Source organism: Mixophyes fleayi, chromosome 3, assembly GCF_038048845.1.
Source record: "Mixophyes fleayi isolate aMixFle1 chromosome 3, aMixFle1.hap1, whole genome shotgun sequence".
In the NCBI taxonomy this organism is placed as follows: Eukaryota; Metazoa; Chordata; class Amphibia; order Anura; family Limnodynastidae; genus Mixophyes; species Mixophyes fleayi.
This window is the reverse complement of record NC_134404.1, coordinates 45,944,552-45,962,927: the sequence shown is the minus strand read 5'-3', so window position 1 is coordinate 45,962,927 and position 18,376 is coordinate 45,944,552. Positions and strand designations below refer to the sequence as shown.

Here is an 18,376-nt window from a genome sequence, read left to right as displayed (position 1 = left end):
TAAATTAGCTGTTCCCACTATGAATAATTCATAGCACAGCACAGTATTGTCATGTACCCTATTGAGGAAGGCGTAACTCGTTTACGTGACCTTCTAAGCTTTTTAAGATCAACTCATTTTATGCTATGCATATTTTTTGGTTTTGCATTGCAAATTTCTTTTATTTAAATATTGTACACCTAATCATACCTTCCTGCTGCACTGTAATTCTTGCATTTGCTTCTTCTTAAATTCTCTTTATTTATGATAAAGCCATATGGAACTAGCTGCAAAGTGAAAACAAATTGTGCTTGAAAGAGAAACAGAAATGTACACATTCAACTAATAACAATTATGATAATAAAAATGAGATAAACGTTCTGATCATATAAAAACATGTCCATAGACCCAGGAATACAGATACAGAACGTGGCTGTCTGCATGGTGTGCTGCAGTCTACGCGTTTCACCAGTACAAGGAAAACGTTGAAATGGATTGTTATATGATAATAGGAATCTGGCACTTTGTGGATTTTGTTTATAGTGTTGTATACAAGTAATGTACCCCACGTTACTAATGAACCACATACGATTAATCACTCCTCTTTTCCCCCCTTAGGTACTACAATTGGCCAACAGCTGCACCCCTTCTCCTGGCCATGCAGGCCTTCCAGAAGCCATTGCCTAAGGTAGGCATGAGTGTTATAGAAGATGGGTATAGTTTACTGAAGATTTTTGGGAAACTATATCCACCAGCATACCTTGCCAAACAAAAGCTGTGTGGACATGCTCGGAAATGTGATTTAACCCTGGGGAATTAAAATGTAAAATCTGTTTTTTGTATCTCTGTTAAAAGGGTTTTTACACTTTAAATTTATTTTTAGTACATGCAGTAGCCTTCCGTATAATATTACTTTGGCGGTGGAACAACCCCTGTGTGACCCCCACCAATTGCTGTATCTAGCAGGGTCTTGACACATATAGCCAGGAGAGATGCGGATTGGCGGAACGCAAAATTCTGCAATCGCCAGCCAGCTTTCAGTACCGGCTAACGCTAAAGGTGATGGCAGAGTTCCCAGCTTTATGTGAGTGCCAGGATCCTGCTTAATACAGATGGGGCCACTGGAGAGTAAAATTACAGGGAAGGGAGGGATTTATCAGTAGTTTATTTAAAGTGGGAACCCCTTTATAAGTACAACGCATGCCTTACGCTCGGCTGCCGCTGTTTATAACTAACGTATCACTTACAGTACAAATTGTATGTCACGTCGCCATATTGGAGCAGTTTTAGAGTTGGGTCAAGTTTTGCCTAGGAGCAAAGTTTGCAGCCAAGCAAACCATGTAGCCCTACACTGGGGGCAGGTGCAACAAGTTGTGCATTTCGCATGCCACCCTGCAGTGCAGAACGATTGTCCCAGATGCTAAATTTTCACCCCGTTACTGGATTTGCTCCCAACAGTAAATCTGTTCCAATGTGTTCAATTATCCCAGTTTAGAATATGCTCTGTATCATATTGTCCTTTAACAGTCCCTGGATACTGAAATAATTTAAAAAGAATAATGCCTTGTTTATAAAGTAGCAATAAATAATATAGTCAGATTAGCATACGTCCAAGGAGTTCAGTGTTTGATAGTTTTGCTCACTCTAAGGTGTATTTATTTCATCATTCCCATTCTCCATACATCTTTTAATCCCAACTAAAGCACTAACCCTTCACAGCGTTGGAGATTGCACTATTAGGCTTAGCACCAAGATCTTCAACTTGTAATTGTTCTAAATTGTGGGGCTATAATTTGCTTTATTCTCAACTGATCAATGGCTATGTGGCTGAGCATTATGGGAGATGTAATGGAAAAACCTCTGGGAAACTATGATTTCTAGGCCTCCAGCTGTGTGTATACAGTATGCGTCCAGCAGAGGGAGCTGTGGACCTGGGGAAATGTCCTTTTCACCAGAATCAAAGAAAATATCTACACAATTGCCCGTTATAGTCCATTACATAGGTTATTTTGCTGGATTAAACCAGTTTAAGAATGTTTTTAAGGCTGAACCTATTTGCATTAATGTTTGTTAATAGTTCAGTCCTCTAAACTGATTGTTAAATAAATCAGTTGATCTTAAAGAGAGAGGCCACTTTTGAACAGCGCATATCAATCACTCCCTAGATTTAAGCGTTCTTGTTAGGTCAGATTTATGGAAGGAGCTGTATGGGTTACAGCACATTCCTGCTCTTTGCACTATGTAATTAGATAGTTGCTTTTGTGTACATGAGGTGCTATACAGGGTAGGGAATAGAATGCAAAGTTGCTGGAAATCTAACCAGTTATCCCAATATACCGGTAAATTTGTTGCGATATTTCATTGTTCCTGTCCCATTATTTTTATGTATTTACAGTATCTATAAATATAATTTATCTTGTTTCAATACTAACTATTGTTTCTTGCAAATGTAATAGATGTTCTCAGCCCTCCTAAATTAATTTTATTATTCTCTAGTGGTACATTTAGTAAGTCCATAAATATAGTATGCATAGTTCTATGTAAATGGAGGGGTGGTACCACTTAAGCCATATGACCCAAGCACAAAGCCATAGAAGAACTAACCGATTTGGCTTAAAATAAATAAATTGGGTGAGAATATTGGTACATCGCTCGGACCGAGTGGGAAGATTAGTTCTGGTTTCATTGGGGTGTTAGAGTGTGATTCGATGAAGACCCCACACACATTCTAATAGAGGTGATATTCCGACCACACTTACTGCAAGCCAGATGATAATCCAATAGGCTCCGTTTAGGAAATGTAAAATGCGTGAGGCACAACACAAAATCCTCTTTGGCAGTGTCTGCGCACCACGATTAGTGCAGGCGCACCTTGATTTACACCATGGGCTATATTTACTAAACTGCGGGTTTGAAAAAGTGGAGATGTTGCCTATAGCAACCAATCAGATTCTAGCTGTCATTTTGTAGAATGCACTAAATAAATGACAACTGGAATCTGATTGGTTGCTATAGGCAACATCTCCACTTTTTCAAACCCGCAGTTTAGTAAATCTAGCCCCATGTGTTTATGGAACACAATGGAGCAGTTTCCAGAAGGACAGAACCGACAGATAGGAATAGTTGGAAAGGAATTAGGTAAAGCACTGGGGCACCTAGTTTTGTGGAGCAATGCAAAAATGAGCTTTCATTTTACAGAGCAAGATAATTGTAATCCAATAAAGGGTGGAGAAAGGGTGTTTTAGTGCTATGTACTTGTGTATTCCCACTCTGTAAAAGGAATTGAATTTTGCTGGCGGAGATTTCCTGTACTTTTAATGGGATGCATTTTGCATTTTCCAGTTGCATTTCAAACGCATAAAAGTGCCACAGTAATTACAGTACCGATGTCCACTCGCTATCCTGATTAATTCAACCCATAAATAAGGCTAAACAGCTGTATTTTAGGAAGGGAAAACTGAAACGTTTTATTTATTGAAGACGGTGGTTCTAAAGTGGCAGCGGTTGGACTTTGATGTGACATTTACACTTTTCCACAGTTGCTCCTCTTCAGGGTTTCCCCCTTTCTTCAAATCTAAACACTCCACCAGTGTGCAGAGGCGTCTCACGAGACCAGAGAGCGGACGGCGCCTTAGTGTGTGTTGAGCTAACCAGCTAGACACAGCGGTGTAAAAACCAAAGTGTTTTATGGTGCACGTCCAGTGCGCTTTAAAGTAATTAGTCCTCATTTACAATTCTTATGCTCATCATGCTTGCTTCTAGCCTACACATTCTGCACGAAACCCCTAACTCATATATGTTATATACATATAATCTCTCTCTCTCTACCCTCTCTCTCTCTCTCTCTCTCTCTCTCTCTCTACTCCCTCTCTCTCTCTCTCTCCCCCCCTCTCTCTCTCCCCCCCCTCTCTCTCTCCCCCCCTCTCTCTCCCCCCCCTCTCTCTCTCTTCCCCCCCTCTCTCTCTCTTCCCCCCCTCTCTCCCCCCCTCTCTCTCTCTCCCCCCCCTCTCTCTCTCTCTTCCCCCCCTCTCTCTCTCTCTTCCCCCCCTCTCTCTTCCCCTCTCTCTCTCCCCCCCTCTCTCTCTCTTCCCCCCCTCTCTCTTCCCCCCCTCTCTCTTCCCCCCCTCTCTCTTCCCCCCTCTCTCTCTCTCCCCCCTCTCTCTCTTTCTCTTTCTCTCTCTCTTTCTCTTTCTCTCTCTCGTGTGTGTGTGTGTGTGTATATATATATATATATATATATATATATATATATTATATATATATAACATATATATAAATATTGTAGCCGGGCTAGGGGAACAAGTGCCATCTCCTGGGATAGATGGTGGTGTACGGCAGCCGAGAATCACACAAGTCCTAGGTCTTGGCACAACTGGCATAAGCCAATTTAATTAAGTAGAAAAAATAAAGAAATCTTCAAAAACACCTTGCCTGTCCTCCACGAACTTAACACAAGTCGCTCCTGACTGTCAAACTATAAAAGAAAACATTAGAAGTACCAACACGTATAGTTTAGTCACAGCAGATAATAGGTTTGCTCTTTATAGAGACTCTGCAGTCCCTTCGCCCAGATAGAGCGGGCACTGAGAATGATCTCACATCCTTTAAACACACTTTACAGGTACAATCATTTAATCAGTCTGCTGTCAGCCTGGAAAATCAGAAGACCCGATTTGGGCCATGTATATGGAGCCCCGCCCGTCTCTCTCCATTTGTACCCCAGGAACCCTTACCAGCTTTTTTCTAAACCTGAACACACCCTTTGTTTTGTGTGGGAAGGAGCTTATCAATCTCCCTGGGGTTTTTAAAATATTATCGGACACCCATACCTGCCCCAAAACACTATTGTGAGTGTGTGTGTGTGTGTGTGTGTGTGTGTAAAATTCACCTTTAAAAAAAAAAGTGTAGACTTTGCACCTAGGAATAGGAACAGCTTACAAACGATGGAAGATATTTGCAATTACGGCGAGCCTATATTCAGAATTAATGTTGTCCAGCAAAATAATCATTTTCCTTAACATTTTTATTACAAGTATGTGCGTTAGTATGCTAGCGGAACTATGCAATATATTTAAATGCTATGACTCCATTCCAACAGTAAAAGTTTCACTTCCCCTCAATTAAAACTTTATGAGGGGATTCAGTTCCACTTATTGAGGATTACTTTATATTTCTGGCTGCTGTAACCTGCCACAGCTTTACCTCTCGGGGGCAAAAGAGCCTGGTTTATGAGGGAAGGAACATACTATTATTGTCGGAAAGAAACACTCGTCCCTGCATTATAATAGACGGTTGCTAGGGGCGACTCATTATTCCTATATAAACATAATTGAGCTGTCCTTTTGTCAGATGCTTTTTCATAAGAACAGATTGGTCGCACAGCAACATTTTCCATTAGAACTTGTTTTGTTTATCCCGAGAATAATAAGACATGAATCATGTAATTACCCATTATAGCTGTGTGCTATTCTTTTGAGTTGGATAGGAATAGAATTATTTGTTTGCGACGGTTTCATTTTTTTTTTCTCCCCCCCTAACACAATGGTTGATTTATATAATCTTGAGGCTATTGCTATTCAAACAAGTTTAGTATTTATTCAGAGCTGTTTACCAAAGCTAGAACTTTTTTCTCTATCACCGATATTGACGGTGTATTTTTTTGACACAATTTATATGGTGTGTGTGTGTGTGTGTATATATCTAATATATAAATGCTTAGTGGCGTTTGTCTGTGTGTGTGTGTGAAAAAAAAACAACAAGTTGCAGCGCCACCTGCTGGGCAGAGTTATACACTGACCTACTAAATTCTTAGTGTGTGTGGGAAAAAAATTTCAAAAAGGGCTGAAATTTGGTAGGGCTCAAACTAATTTTCGTGAGGTAATTTTACCTCATGAACACACATGTGTAGAGGCGTGCGTTAGTGTGTGTGTGGAAAAAACTATTTTCTCAGAAAGGGCTCATCCAATTGACCTGAAATTTGGTATACTGACATTATTTGACAAAAAAATTAGAATAGTCAAGTCAGTTAACTTCCATCATCCCCCCTTCCCCCCGTGGGAGGGGTAGTAAAGGCTAAATTTACGAGTTGAGGGGTCAAACTCATTTTCGTGAGGTAATTTTACCTCTGAACACACATTAAAAAGGCCGCTTGCGTCGGTAAGTAACGATCTTCCCCTGAGGAGGCCTGGGCTAGGCCCAAATGCATGACAAGAACCTTTTTAACACCTTAAGTAGCTTGATTTGACTAGAATGCATGAGTATCATGCACGGGTTAACTTGTGTGTGTATATATATATATATATATATATATATATATTTATTTATTTATCACTTCAAGTCGGTTTTTGTGTAACTTTGGGTAGCCGGATGATATAGTATTTAGTATTCTATCACCTTGTAACATTTCATAATTGTCCTTTTTGTTATTATCTGTGTGTGGTCCTGGGGTACATCTTGTAATCTCCTAATATATAATCTTGAAGGCACCTTTTAAATGTACTTTCTCATCATTTGGGCCCCACGATCACACTCCAACCTTTAGCAGTAGTGGCAAAAAGTCAGTGTGAGTTTGCTAGAGACATTTCAGTCATCCTGTGAACGGGTAATAATTTTGACTTATTTAATTAATTATGACTTAATATAATTATGGTTATTGAATTGGGAAAATCTGAACATCTATTTGCATTTCAAAAAAGCACAGGGTCTCTGTGAAGCACACTGGGTGCACAGTGTAAAACGCGTGGCTTTTGTACTGATGCATCTGGACAGTCTTATCAAGAGCAATAAACGTGGACTCTCTCTGCAGTCTAGAAGTCGAGGATATACCTGTAGAGGTACACTGCACAAAAGTGTGAAAACCACGTCAAAAGTCCAACCTCCCATTTTTATTAAAGAATACATTTTTTTGTTTTTGGGGCTGAGATCAGCTGGTGCAAAAATGAAGTCATTTTGCAGCATAGAAATTTGTCAAAAAATGTACGCTTCCCACTCCTTTACCACATGTCAATTATCTTGCTCTGCAAAATGAAATCTTGTTGTGCACTGGGCTGCAAAACTAGATGGAGCGCCCTCATTCTGATCCAACTTCTCCCATCATGCAGTGTAATATTCTGCTCCTCTGCAAATGTGTGTGCTTTAGCGGAAATCTGTGCATACATGAGGCCCAGTGGAGGCAGCCATTTTGTCAGCTGAGCTAATGTTAAGAATGAGGCCCCGTGAGTCCGTTATATAATTTGTTCATATGTGTTGATCGACTGCGTTCACGTGGAATTTGTAAAAGCCACAAATTGGGTAATGCCTTGGTGATGTCACTGATCCCTAGAGATTTGATATCTTCATTGTTATCATCATTATGTCATCACAAAATGGCTGCCACGACTGTCTGAAGGGAGCAAGGTGCATTTTTCAGTTGTGAAGCCGCAGTCCGTCTAGTGTGTATGTCCGTGTCTAACTCCAAATACTAACAGACTCTTGTGTTTTCTTTTTCTCGTTGTCTTTCAAGTACTCTTGCTTTGATTACGTCTGTGCAGTGGTAGATTCCATTAAATTTTATTTTTCTAATCTCTGTGGCCAGCAGACAGTATGTATGTTTCTCATACCCGTGCTTGCTTGCATTGTTTCATTGCTTTCTACATGTTTCTTTTTTAAACTTATGATTTGATTTCATTTAGTTGTTTCTGTTTTGCTTTTTTTCTTTTCTTTTTCTGTTACTGTCGTCACCGTGCATTTGTCACAGGTCACTGTGGATACCCTGATGAGAGACAAGATGCCCAAAAAGGGTGGGAGATGGTGGTTTTCCTGGCGTGGGAGGAACAGCAATATTACAGTGGTAAGAGACGTGGTTCTAAACACTTATTTTTTATTTTTTTTACTCCTATTAATACTATAATTAGACTTGCATATAAAAAAGTAGATATACTACATTTTACATTACATTTGTATGCCTGCTTGCAGTATCCATTGAGTTTGTTTTGTGCCCAATGACCTTAACCTGTTGTGAACCTTTTTATAGCATCTGTAACCATGGAAACAAACTGTGCCCTACACTGACTGTTTCCATGGTTACATATATTGCTAAAAAAAGGTTAGTTATTCAAAACATATCTGCAAAATGGTTTCTGAGTCTTCATCTGCAGATTTCAGGCAGAAGTCCTATTTCATGTATTATAGGTCATTCCAGTGAGTTGGGACATCTAGGATTTGTTCATAATTAGTTAAATACGTTCTTCCTTCAACCTTGACTGATATTTCCTGTGCTGCTGGCTGCCACTCAACCCAAAAACATAACCGATCCATCGCCATGCTTCACGGATGGCAAGGTGGTTTATTCTGCAAGTGCCTGTTTTTCTACAAATGTGTCTGGCCAAAAAGTTTAATTTATTTTCATTATTCAGCAGATCTTCATTATCTAAGTATTATTTTCCGTAATTCTGACGTTGACTTGTAGGATGAGGTTGTTAGAAGGTTTTCTTTTGGCATCTTTTCCATGCTAATCATTTTTGTGTAAGCAACGCTGTACTGTGGACCTCAGGGCCACTGCAGTGATATCTGGGTCCTGCTTTGCTTATCTGTACAGGTTATGAGTAGTTTTATCATCAATTTTTTCTGGTTCTTCTACATCCTGCCTTGACTTAAACAGTTTCCTTGACCGCTATTTGTTAATGTTTCTGGCATAGGGAAATCTCAAGCATTTAAATAGGTTTTTTTTATAGCCTTTGCAATGGTCAATTATGTTTATTTTCAAGTCCTCAGTCCACTGCTTAGAGGAACCCAGCATTCTGAGAGGTTAGAAGGATCTACAAGTGGCTTCATTGTCGACAGCTGGCTTAATTGTCTGCCTAATGAGTCAATAAAGTTTTGATGCTTTAAAAAAAAATAAAAAAATACACATTAATGAATTAACTGGAAGGGTGCCCAAACTCTTACACATGCCACATTGCAGAAATATTTCATATTTACATTTTGTATCCTGCACAGGTGGTGGTAACTTCTTCTTTAGACTCCCAGTGAAACATGCAATTTGACCAGGGACTCATTGACTTGTTTATGTACCCATTTTAATTTTGGTTTCAGCTTAAACGTGAAGCGTAATCAACAACTAGAACCCTTGCATCATGATATTCCAAATATGATTGTTCATGTTTCATAAACATTGTAATTACTGCATATGTGCTGTGCCCATTGAGATGTAAGCCTTCAGCATTTGTTGCAAGATACATTACTGAAAGCTAATACCTGTTAGGTTGCTATGGTTTACAGCACTTTCTACAAGGCAAGAAAGGACTGACATGTGCTTTGTTTGCAGCCAGAAAGGCTGTGATTTGCTCCTGTAGTGACATGTTAGACATGTGGAAACCTCTTTCCCCTGTCAAATGAGAGTGAAGATGCTCCGAAGACGCTGCATGCAGCATTTATTCCGAAGATGCTGCATGCAGCATTCATACCGAAGACGCTGCATGCAGCATTCATTCCGAAGACGCTGCATGCAGCATTCATTCCGAAGAAGCTGCATGCAGCATTCATTCACTTCCATTTAACACAACCCAAGTGTGAAATCCACCAGAAGCTTCCAGTAATTGTAAAGCATAAAATATGTGTCACTGATAGTGGAAACACAATTAGAAGTGTACAGTAAGGGATTGGGTTTATGACCCTGAGATTTTGGCCATAGAGCCTATTAAATGAGCAGATATGTAGTATATTGAATATTTATATCGAAAATGTTTTCGTTTAAAGCAAATAGTTAGCAAAGTGTAGCTGAAATATTTTTCTAGTAAATGATTTTAATCTGCCAGAGAACTTGAAATCAACCTGGATTTGTAGTTCCTTAAATAACTACTCTCTATAAAATGAATTTCTGTAGAGAACCAGCCGTAACCACAGAATCATTTTTAATTTCCTTTGTAAATGTGCTGTGCAGTATCTGTTTTAAAGACGTGCTTTGAGCTGCAAAGTCTTTGACATCTGGATTTTACATAATGTAGTAAATGTTCAGTAATACAGTGACTTGCACGCTTCCTCGACCATGTAATAATTGGCCTAACAACTTGTTTTATTAGGAGTCGAAGGTAGAGCAAGGCTTGAGCGGAAAAGGACCGTACATCAGTGAGCAGCCTGCTGGCTCCAACATTGAAAAGAGGTAAATGGTGAAGACTTAAACTTTGTATACAGGAGACGCACAGGCATGTAGAATAATAGAAATAAATCCTTAACTATATACATTCCAATACGGTTATCTTAGGCATTCTCATTCAAACAAGCAACAAAAAAGTCATTAAGGGGTTAGAGCATCTCACGAGGGACAAGTATGCAAATAAGTCTTGCAGAAACTCTATCCTATATTTATGAGCTCTAATAAGGGTGGATTAGTCTGTCTGTAGGTGGGATTCTGTCTTAGAACTAGTTAGTGTCATGCGTCGAATGCCCAGTGGGTAAAACATTAACTGAAAAGGCTGTAATATAAATTACATAGAAGTACAGGCTCTAGAAGTACAGGCTTTAGTTGTAATACAACCTATTTGTTACATTGCATAAAAATGTAAAATAAATTCACGAGAATGACAACAATCTGGCATAACCCTGATCAGGAACTAAACCAGAAACATATATTGCTGTGTTATAACTTCCTATCTTCCCTTCCTGACTGTATAATGCCATGATCCCGATTACAGCTGTCCTTGTGTTCTCTGTCCAGCAGCATCAGTGCATGAAGTGAGTTTCAACCCTCTCATTTTCCAGAAGAAAGCATTTTATTGACATAAAATTGACTGCTGTTGTCCTATATTACTGAGCTTTTGCCCAGAATATGGTCCTGGGGGTAAATTTATCAAGCTGCAGGTTTGAAATAGTGGAAATGATGTTGCCTATAGCAACCATTCAGATTCTTGTTATCATTTATTTAGTACATTCTACAAAATGACAGCTAGAATCTGATTGGTTGCTATAGGCAACATCTCCACTTTTTTAAACCCGCAGTTTAGTAAATATACCCCCTGATGTACGTACAGAAAATAAAGAAAATCAAACAAAACCATAAAATTGAATTTGCTAAAAACGTCCCTGTATGACGATATAATTGCTGTATAAATGCAGAATATGTAGAAATAGCAGTCTAGAGAACACAAGGTATTCCAGACAAAATGTATCGGTACATTGGCGATTTCCTGCCACATGTCTACAACTAGCATTAAAGGTTCCTCCATTGCTTTTTTTGGTGTTAAATATCATATGACCATCCTCCCTCAAATAGCAGAATGTGGGTTCCCATAATAGGACTCGTACTGTTCAGCTCTCCTCTCCCCTGTAGGTTACTGCAACCAATGCTTCTTCAGTGCCTAGAGAAGCTTTAATGTACACACTATACATTGACAGGTTCTGAGTGCGTCAGATTGGACGTCTGTTATGTGTGAAGGAGCATCATGTTCAGCAGGGGCTGGATGGGGGACGGGGGCAGCCCTGAACTGGTCCCCTAGTGGGCTACTTTGGGCCAGAGCAGTGGCTACCTTCATTTTTGTCCCTATTAAATCTTCCTAGTAGGCCGCTGAGCCAAGTCTGCCCCAACCTCATCCCCATGCGATAATTACAAGCCAGCCCCCGATGTTCAGGCGCATGTTGGGGTGACTATCTCCTGGGGAAGGGTGTATGTAGGTATACAACTCTCACATTTCCCTAGTTGGAAGGTAGTGAGGTTCATTCACAAAAAAAAACCCAATTGTTTTCCCAGAGTCCTGCCTTGGTGTGATATCCTACCTGTACATGTATTGTATGTAATGTGATTACTGCAGAGCGATGGCTATTTTTACTCAGTACTTATGAGTCATAGCCCCAGCTTCCTACACATCCATCAGCTGAGTGCTGGGTATTCTTGGAAATAATATTCTCAATGGAAGGACGTGGGTATGAATGAAGTATTAAGCACAGCTCATTCATTGATGGTTTAACATGCAGGTTTTCGGTGTCCTCCCTGGAGACGCAGCTTTCGATAGACAATCAATTAATGCACTGAGTGATTCAGAGAAAATGTGTTTTTCGAGCCCTCAGCCAAATGCATTTTCCGGTTTATCACGTAATCTTCCTGTGTTTGCTCTAGAATAAAGGACGAGTCTTCGTCCAGCGACGAGGACCCCAGGGCAGCCAAGCAGAACGTAGGCGCTCTGCAATCGAACCAGAGCCACCTTTCATCTACTGGCATTACTTACAAGAAGACGCTGCGGCTGACCTCTGACCAGCTTGTAAGTCCCAGATCCATACGTCTCTTTACCGTGGAGCATTAGTGTGTAATTAGAAAGAGATACCAATATGTTGAGCCTGTTGGTTCAGCTCTGGCCTCTCAGATGCAGGTTTAAGCTTATTTAATGCAGGAAGAGCCCTGTACCGTCATTACCTCTCTCTTGGCAGAACAGCCTGTTTTACAATGTCTAACATAATGCGTGTGTAGCATTCAGCTGCCCGTACTGTGACACATGAACAGCTCTTATATGGATAGTGCGCTGTCAGTACCAGCGCTGTAATTGGATGAGATGCCTCCGGGAATGGATTCATTTATATTCATATATGTTCTGTTTATATTCATATATGTTCTGTTTATATTCATATATGTTGTACATTTTGGGGAAAAAAAAATATTTTAACTTTTAAATGGATAATTCACTCCAAATTTAAATGTTATTTATCACACGCTTTTTCTCCACTAGCTTATTTTAATGGTAGATACAGCCATGGTTACCATATAACGGGCGGGTAGCGCTGACACAGCATCCTATGCACCTGCGCTGTATCCTGCCTGTAACCTATTATACCTACAGAGCCGGAACTTCACATTTTAACTAACTAATTTTTCTATTTTAACCAAATGACTCTAAAATATTCATAAACTGTGCCCCCCTTCAGCGTTGCACCCTGGGGGTCTCCCCTATCGCACAGCCCTAGTTAGGGCTCTGCTGGCAGCTTTAATGTAGTTGCTGGGTTTTGGCTTACCTGTTACCTGGCTGTTTGCTATATTATACTATTGATCATATTAGAACATGTTACCACACACGATGGCACATTATGATAATAAGTGCACTAAGTGCACCATCTTCAGGGGCAAACGCAGGATTTTTAAAAAAATAGAGAGAGAGAGCTGCTGCGCATGCGCAGCGGCTCCATTTTGGCAAAGTAGTACTGTACAGCAGCCGCGGCGCTGTGAAAGAAGCGTCCGCGGCAGTGCTGTAGTGCTGTATTGTAGTACAATACAGCACCCCTGTGGACGCTTTTGTGACAGCGCTGCGGCTGCTGTACAGTACAGTGCTGCTGTGTAGGGGCAATGTTTAGTGCCCATTCGCACGCAGGGGGGGTTTCTGGAGAGCCAGAAACCCCCCCTGCGTGCGCCCCTGATCATGCAGGCAGAGCTCGGAAGCAATAAGCCACAGCCTATGCAGGCACGATGGAATTTGGCGGTTATGGGCCGTCCAGCGAGTGTTCATCGCTCCACAACTGCTTTCATTATGCTCTTCTGAGCAAGAGCGGGAGCCGCCTCTCGTGCAACGAAGCACCAATGGGGCCTTCAGATGCAATGACTGAACTGAAAGTACAAATGGGGCACCACTGAGGAAGCTGCAGCTACCCTGGCCGACTCCAAAGAGCAGATAAGCATTGCCCTCCCCCCCTCCCCCTGCAAGAAAACATGTTATGGGGGCTGGCGACTGCTAGTTACAGCCCTGGAAACAGTGCCCAGCTTGCTGCAGTAGAAAACAGTGCTGTACCACAGTTATAAGGCAACTATGGCTAATCATCTATTGCTAGAAGCTAGTAAGATACTTCTAAAAGGGGATTGATTCAGCAAAAAAAAAGTTTACAGCTTTTTATTCGTTCATTTCCTACTCTTCCTCCTTTTGTTGTTCCAGGCGGCACAAATTTTAATTTCCAATTTTGCTTCAGAACAGGATAACCTAATTGACGCAATCCAAAACGGCCATTGCACATCGACAGTAGAATAATTGTAATATCCCTCTATATTACATTTAATTAAGATGCACAGTGTATCAAAAATACATATATCCAGACTTCCATAGCTTTAATACTCCAACTGTTAACAATTCTTTACATACATGAAATTGAAAGGCCCATTCTTCTAATCTGAAAGAGCTGAGGTTTTGTCCCTTGCAAACGCTGTTATTAAAAAAAAGTTTTTCAAATAAACGTTTATATTCTCAATGTGTATATTAATACGAGGTATTTACAGTCTCCAAAAATGAATCTTTTTGTAGAATGACCATAGTTTGGACAACATTTAATTCAAAAGTAAACATTTCATTCGTTAATTGTATGCCGGCTTAAGTTTATATCCAGCTTGAGGGTCCCTTCTTAGCACAGCACAAGCTGTCCGTATGTACTCATTAAGCAGGCTCCGCCCACACACGGCATCCTTGTGTTTGCTGGCATTGCTCAGTGAAGTGTATTTTATTTTTAGCAAAGCCAAACACTGAAGAGTCCTGTTGAAATATAAACACTGAGACAAGAGAAAGTACATTGGGTGATTATTCCTGACACAGTTTGTACTCATTAACTGAGGAAGACAGGATGACACTCTTCCAGTAGCTTGCAGAATCTAGATATAATTGGTCTGATGTCAGATGGGAGTGCATTAGGGATATCCATTAGATGTATCTCTGTGCAACAGATAAAAATCAAATTGGTGTGTCTGGTGAAATGGTACCACAGCCTGTAATGAGTCACCGTCAGATGAATTACATCTGGAGTACGGAGATTTAGAAGACGTGTTTGAAGTGAAAGGAGGAGAAAAAAAAATAAACTAATGGATTAGACGTGGGAGTAGTTGGCACATCTGAATTATGAAAAATGTATGAAGTGTTAGACCTCGCACACTGCGCATTTACATGAGAAACACCCAGTAAACATTTTTGTTGTTTAGGTTGGTTTATCCTGTTTTTGACATTTATGATTATTATGGCTGAACATTTGCTCATAGTGCGTCAGTGCCAACACCGTACTAGTAAATAGGCTGCTGTTTCATGAACACAAAATGGCTGCACACAAAGGATTTTGTGCTTGACATCCAAGTTCATTAATGACGCATGAGAACTATTGATACTGTTACTAACTAAAATAGTGAGACATATTAAATATATAGACAACAAATTGAACTTTCAAGCAACAATCACTCACAGTTTTTTTTTCTTCAAATAGCAAGTTACAGGGCCCGATCAAGGGTACCAGCCGCCCTAGGCTATTACCGCCGCAGCGCCCCCCCCCCCCTCCTCCCCCCCTCGCTGCTAGCTGCCTGTCAGGACGGCCACGGGCGCTTCTTACTGTGGTCACGTGAGATGCGGAAGTCCTGATCTCACGTGACCACAGTAAGAAGCTCCCGCGGCCGTCCTGACAGGCAGCTAGCAGCGATCGCTGCCAGACTGCCTGTCATGTAGTAGTGACAGTCGGGCCGCCCCCTTTACACCAGGGGCGATCCCGATGATGCAGGCCCGGCGCTGCCTAAATTTAAAAAAAAAAAGGCAGTGAAAAAAAATTAATCTCCGTGACGATGCGCCCCCCAGGCTCCAGCGCCCCAGGCTGCAGCCTGGTCAGCCTATTGGCTGATCAGGCCCTGGCAAGTTAAGTACCTTTTATAAGCATGCATCTGATAGTATTTTTTCTCAGCTATCATCCTACTAATTATTATCTCATTTTCAAGAGCTCTCTGGATGACAAACACAAATGGTTGCCAGACACATTTAGTCTGCTCCACAGACACAGGCTCGCAGCTCTCGGCACGTCTTGTGATGGCAGAGGTGGGAGAAGGAGGATGTCATAGTACAGACACTACATCATGTGACTGTGGTTGCCATGGTAGTTCAGGATCATAAATCATTAATAGCAGCCTAAAGAAAAAGCAAACAACATTTCTCTTATAGTGAGGATTTTTTTTCATGGGATTGCTGCATTAAGATGACCTACCAAACTATACAATTAGTGTTTTATATAAATGTTAACGTGTCACACGCTTTAACTTGAGTATCACCTGTATGTGGTAATATAATCTTCTATATACCCCATTCATACTGTGCCAAAAACCCGGGTTTTTGCCGGGGCAAGCCCAGACGACCCGGGTCGAGCCGCAGTACGAATGGTGTCGGGTCTGATGACCCAGGAATTAGACCCAGGAGTTTTGGTGGGGTAATACCCGGGTCGCCTGCACTATGAATGGTGAGACCCGGGTTTTTCAACTTGGGTCTCGCCAAACACTATTATAAAGTTGAAAAAAAACCACATCACAAGAGGAGCCAATCAGAGCTCCTCTTGTGATGTTGCCATGGAGACTCGGGCCAGGAATTTCTCTCTCTTTCATACTGCCGGCCCGGCAATATCCCGGGATATTGCCGGGGCGGCAGTATGAAAGCGGTATTATCTGACATTGGTTTTCATTTCATAAAGTGTGTTATACAATGTGACTCTTTGATATAGACAAAACCACCTTCACCAGTTGTCAGAAGAAGTCACTGAGGGCTATTTACTAACATTGCTGTATTGTGCAAATCTGCACTAAAACCGTAGCGAACAATCATAGCGGATATTTTATAGACAGATAAACATGAATTGCTGGATGGTTGTTATGGTCTGAATTGCACCTTTGAGCACTATTACTAAATAACAGTCAGTGTCTCCTTCTGACCGTGAACAAGTCACCTTGTTTCTCTTTTATCCCAGGAACCAAAGTTCATTTGTAATCAAAAAACGGACAGGAAATCTGTGGCTGAAAGATGGCACCATGTTGTGTACAATTATATGCCCTATACAAAAATAAAGTTTCCTATTACAGCTATTATGTGGATGGGTTGTTTAATGTGTTTCGCGCCCTCTGACGGGAATTATTTCCTATTCCAGAAAAGTCTGAAGCTAAAAAATGGCTCCAATGATGTTGTGTTCAGCGTTACCACTCAATATCAGGGCACCTGCCGCTGCGAGGGCACAATCTACCTGTGGAACTGGGATGATAAAATCATCATCTCAGATATTGATGGCACAATTACCAGGTGAGCTCTTTGTGGAGTCTGACAGCAGTTACTGGCGAGGGCACACAGCAAGCAGAATCCGCAGCTTTTATTTCTGTCCTTTAATTACCTCTTTAGGAAGTGCGGTGTTCCAGTTTTCTATTCATCCCTATTCATTCAGTTTTCTATTCATCCCTATTCATTCAGTTTTCTATTCATTCAGTTTTCTATACTTTTTACAGACACAATGGTAGCTTGTTCATTGTTAACTTAAACACATTTAAATCAACCTGTTTAGCGTTGGCCGAGGAGCTGGTAGTCCAATCGCTGTAGAACCGCTATGTGCCAGCAGGTGGCAGGGCATGCACTGGAGCAGTTTACTGAAACCTTAAAGAAACATTCTGCCCCAAACTAAATTTTACGTTTTAGGCGACATCCACCCTAGGGCACTAACAGTGTGTGATCGTGTTTAAAGAAGAACTCCACGCACATTTAAAAATCAAAAATTCCATGTAATTTCGGGTGATGCTACTGTGATCCGATATTACACCAATTCAACGCGCTCCTACCATTGGCCCGGTTTAAACAATGCATGCAAATTGGAAGTCCACGTGGGAGGAGCATCGATACCCACTCAGCTTGTTGAAAACAGATCTGTCTTTGTAGCAGAAAGGGTCGCTGGATCTGGATAATATTAGACGGTGAGCAGATCATAAGAATATGCAGCACTATAGTATAAAAAGATGTCCCGGATTCAAGAGGCCCATGGAATGTGATGGGAGACAGCCTGGAGTCGATGAAGACCAGTTTCAAAGCCAAAGGTAGATGGGTTAGGAGGCCACACAATGAAACCCAGTTTGGATGACACTCCCTGATGCCAATGTAGTTATGTAAATGACGGGTAAACGAAGTATGAATTGGATCCAAGGCTTCCAAGCCTCCCTTGTCTTTAAAGCTGCTACGATAAATAGCAAGACATCATAAATAGCAACAGCGTCTTTGGTGATAGTAACCTCAAAGGGAATCATGTAATGTTCTTTCTGAAGTAACTTGCTGACTGTGCTCTTGTCTTTCAGATCGGATACATTAGGACATATTTTGCCAACATTAGGAAAAGACTGGACTCACCAGGGTATCGCAAAACTGTATCACCAAGTTAGCCAGTGAGTGTTCCACGTTTAGTTCTGTGTAGTTATTCTGCCTGTGTATAGATTGTGAGTTCTTGGATACATACAAGTCACATTCTACTGTGCACGCTGAGCATCTGCTGTGTGTCTGACATCTCACTAGACGTACTAAGCTTATCTGACTTCCCACCAGACACCCGGAGATTATTGGACATCCCACCAGACTGTTGATAGGTCTGTCTAGTCTTTAGATACATCTCTGGTTCCTCACTAGTAGCCTAGGCTATT

At 41.1% G+C, this 18,376-nt stretch overlaps 1 protein-coding gene across 5 annotated transcripts in view; it reads left to right on the top strand.

Moving 5' to 3' along the window:
• The window catches only part of LPIN1 (lipin 1), a 165,231-nt gene that overhangs the window by 133,608 nt on the left and 13,247 nt on the right, over window positions 1-18,376 (top strand). For 4 of the 5 annotated variants that reach the window (XM_075201419.1, XM_075201420.1, XM_075201423.1 and 1 more), the window contains exons 11-17: window positions 598-667; window positions 7,481-7,558; window positions 7,715-7,807; window positions 10,038-10,117; window positions 12,068-12,209; window positions 16,855-17,003; window positions 18,038-18,124. In XM_075201419.1, coding sequence (XP_075057520.1) covers window positions 598-667; window positions 7,481-7,558; window positions 7,715-7,807; window positions 10,038-10,117; window positions 12,068-12,209; window positions 16,855-17,003; window positions 18,038-18,124 — 699 coding nt within the window. The remainder of the gene's footprint in view (window positions 1-597; window positions 668-7,480; window positions 7,559-7,714; window positions 7,808-10,037; window positions 10,118-12,067; window positions 12,210-16,854; window positions 17,004-18,037; window positions 18,125-18,376) is intronic. The other variant, XM_075201421.1, reaches the window with a different exon arrangement.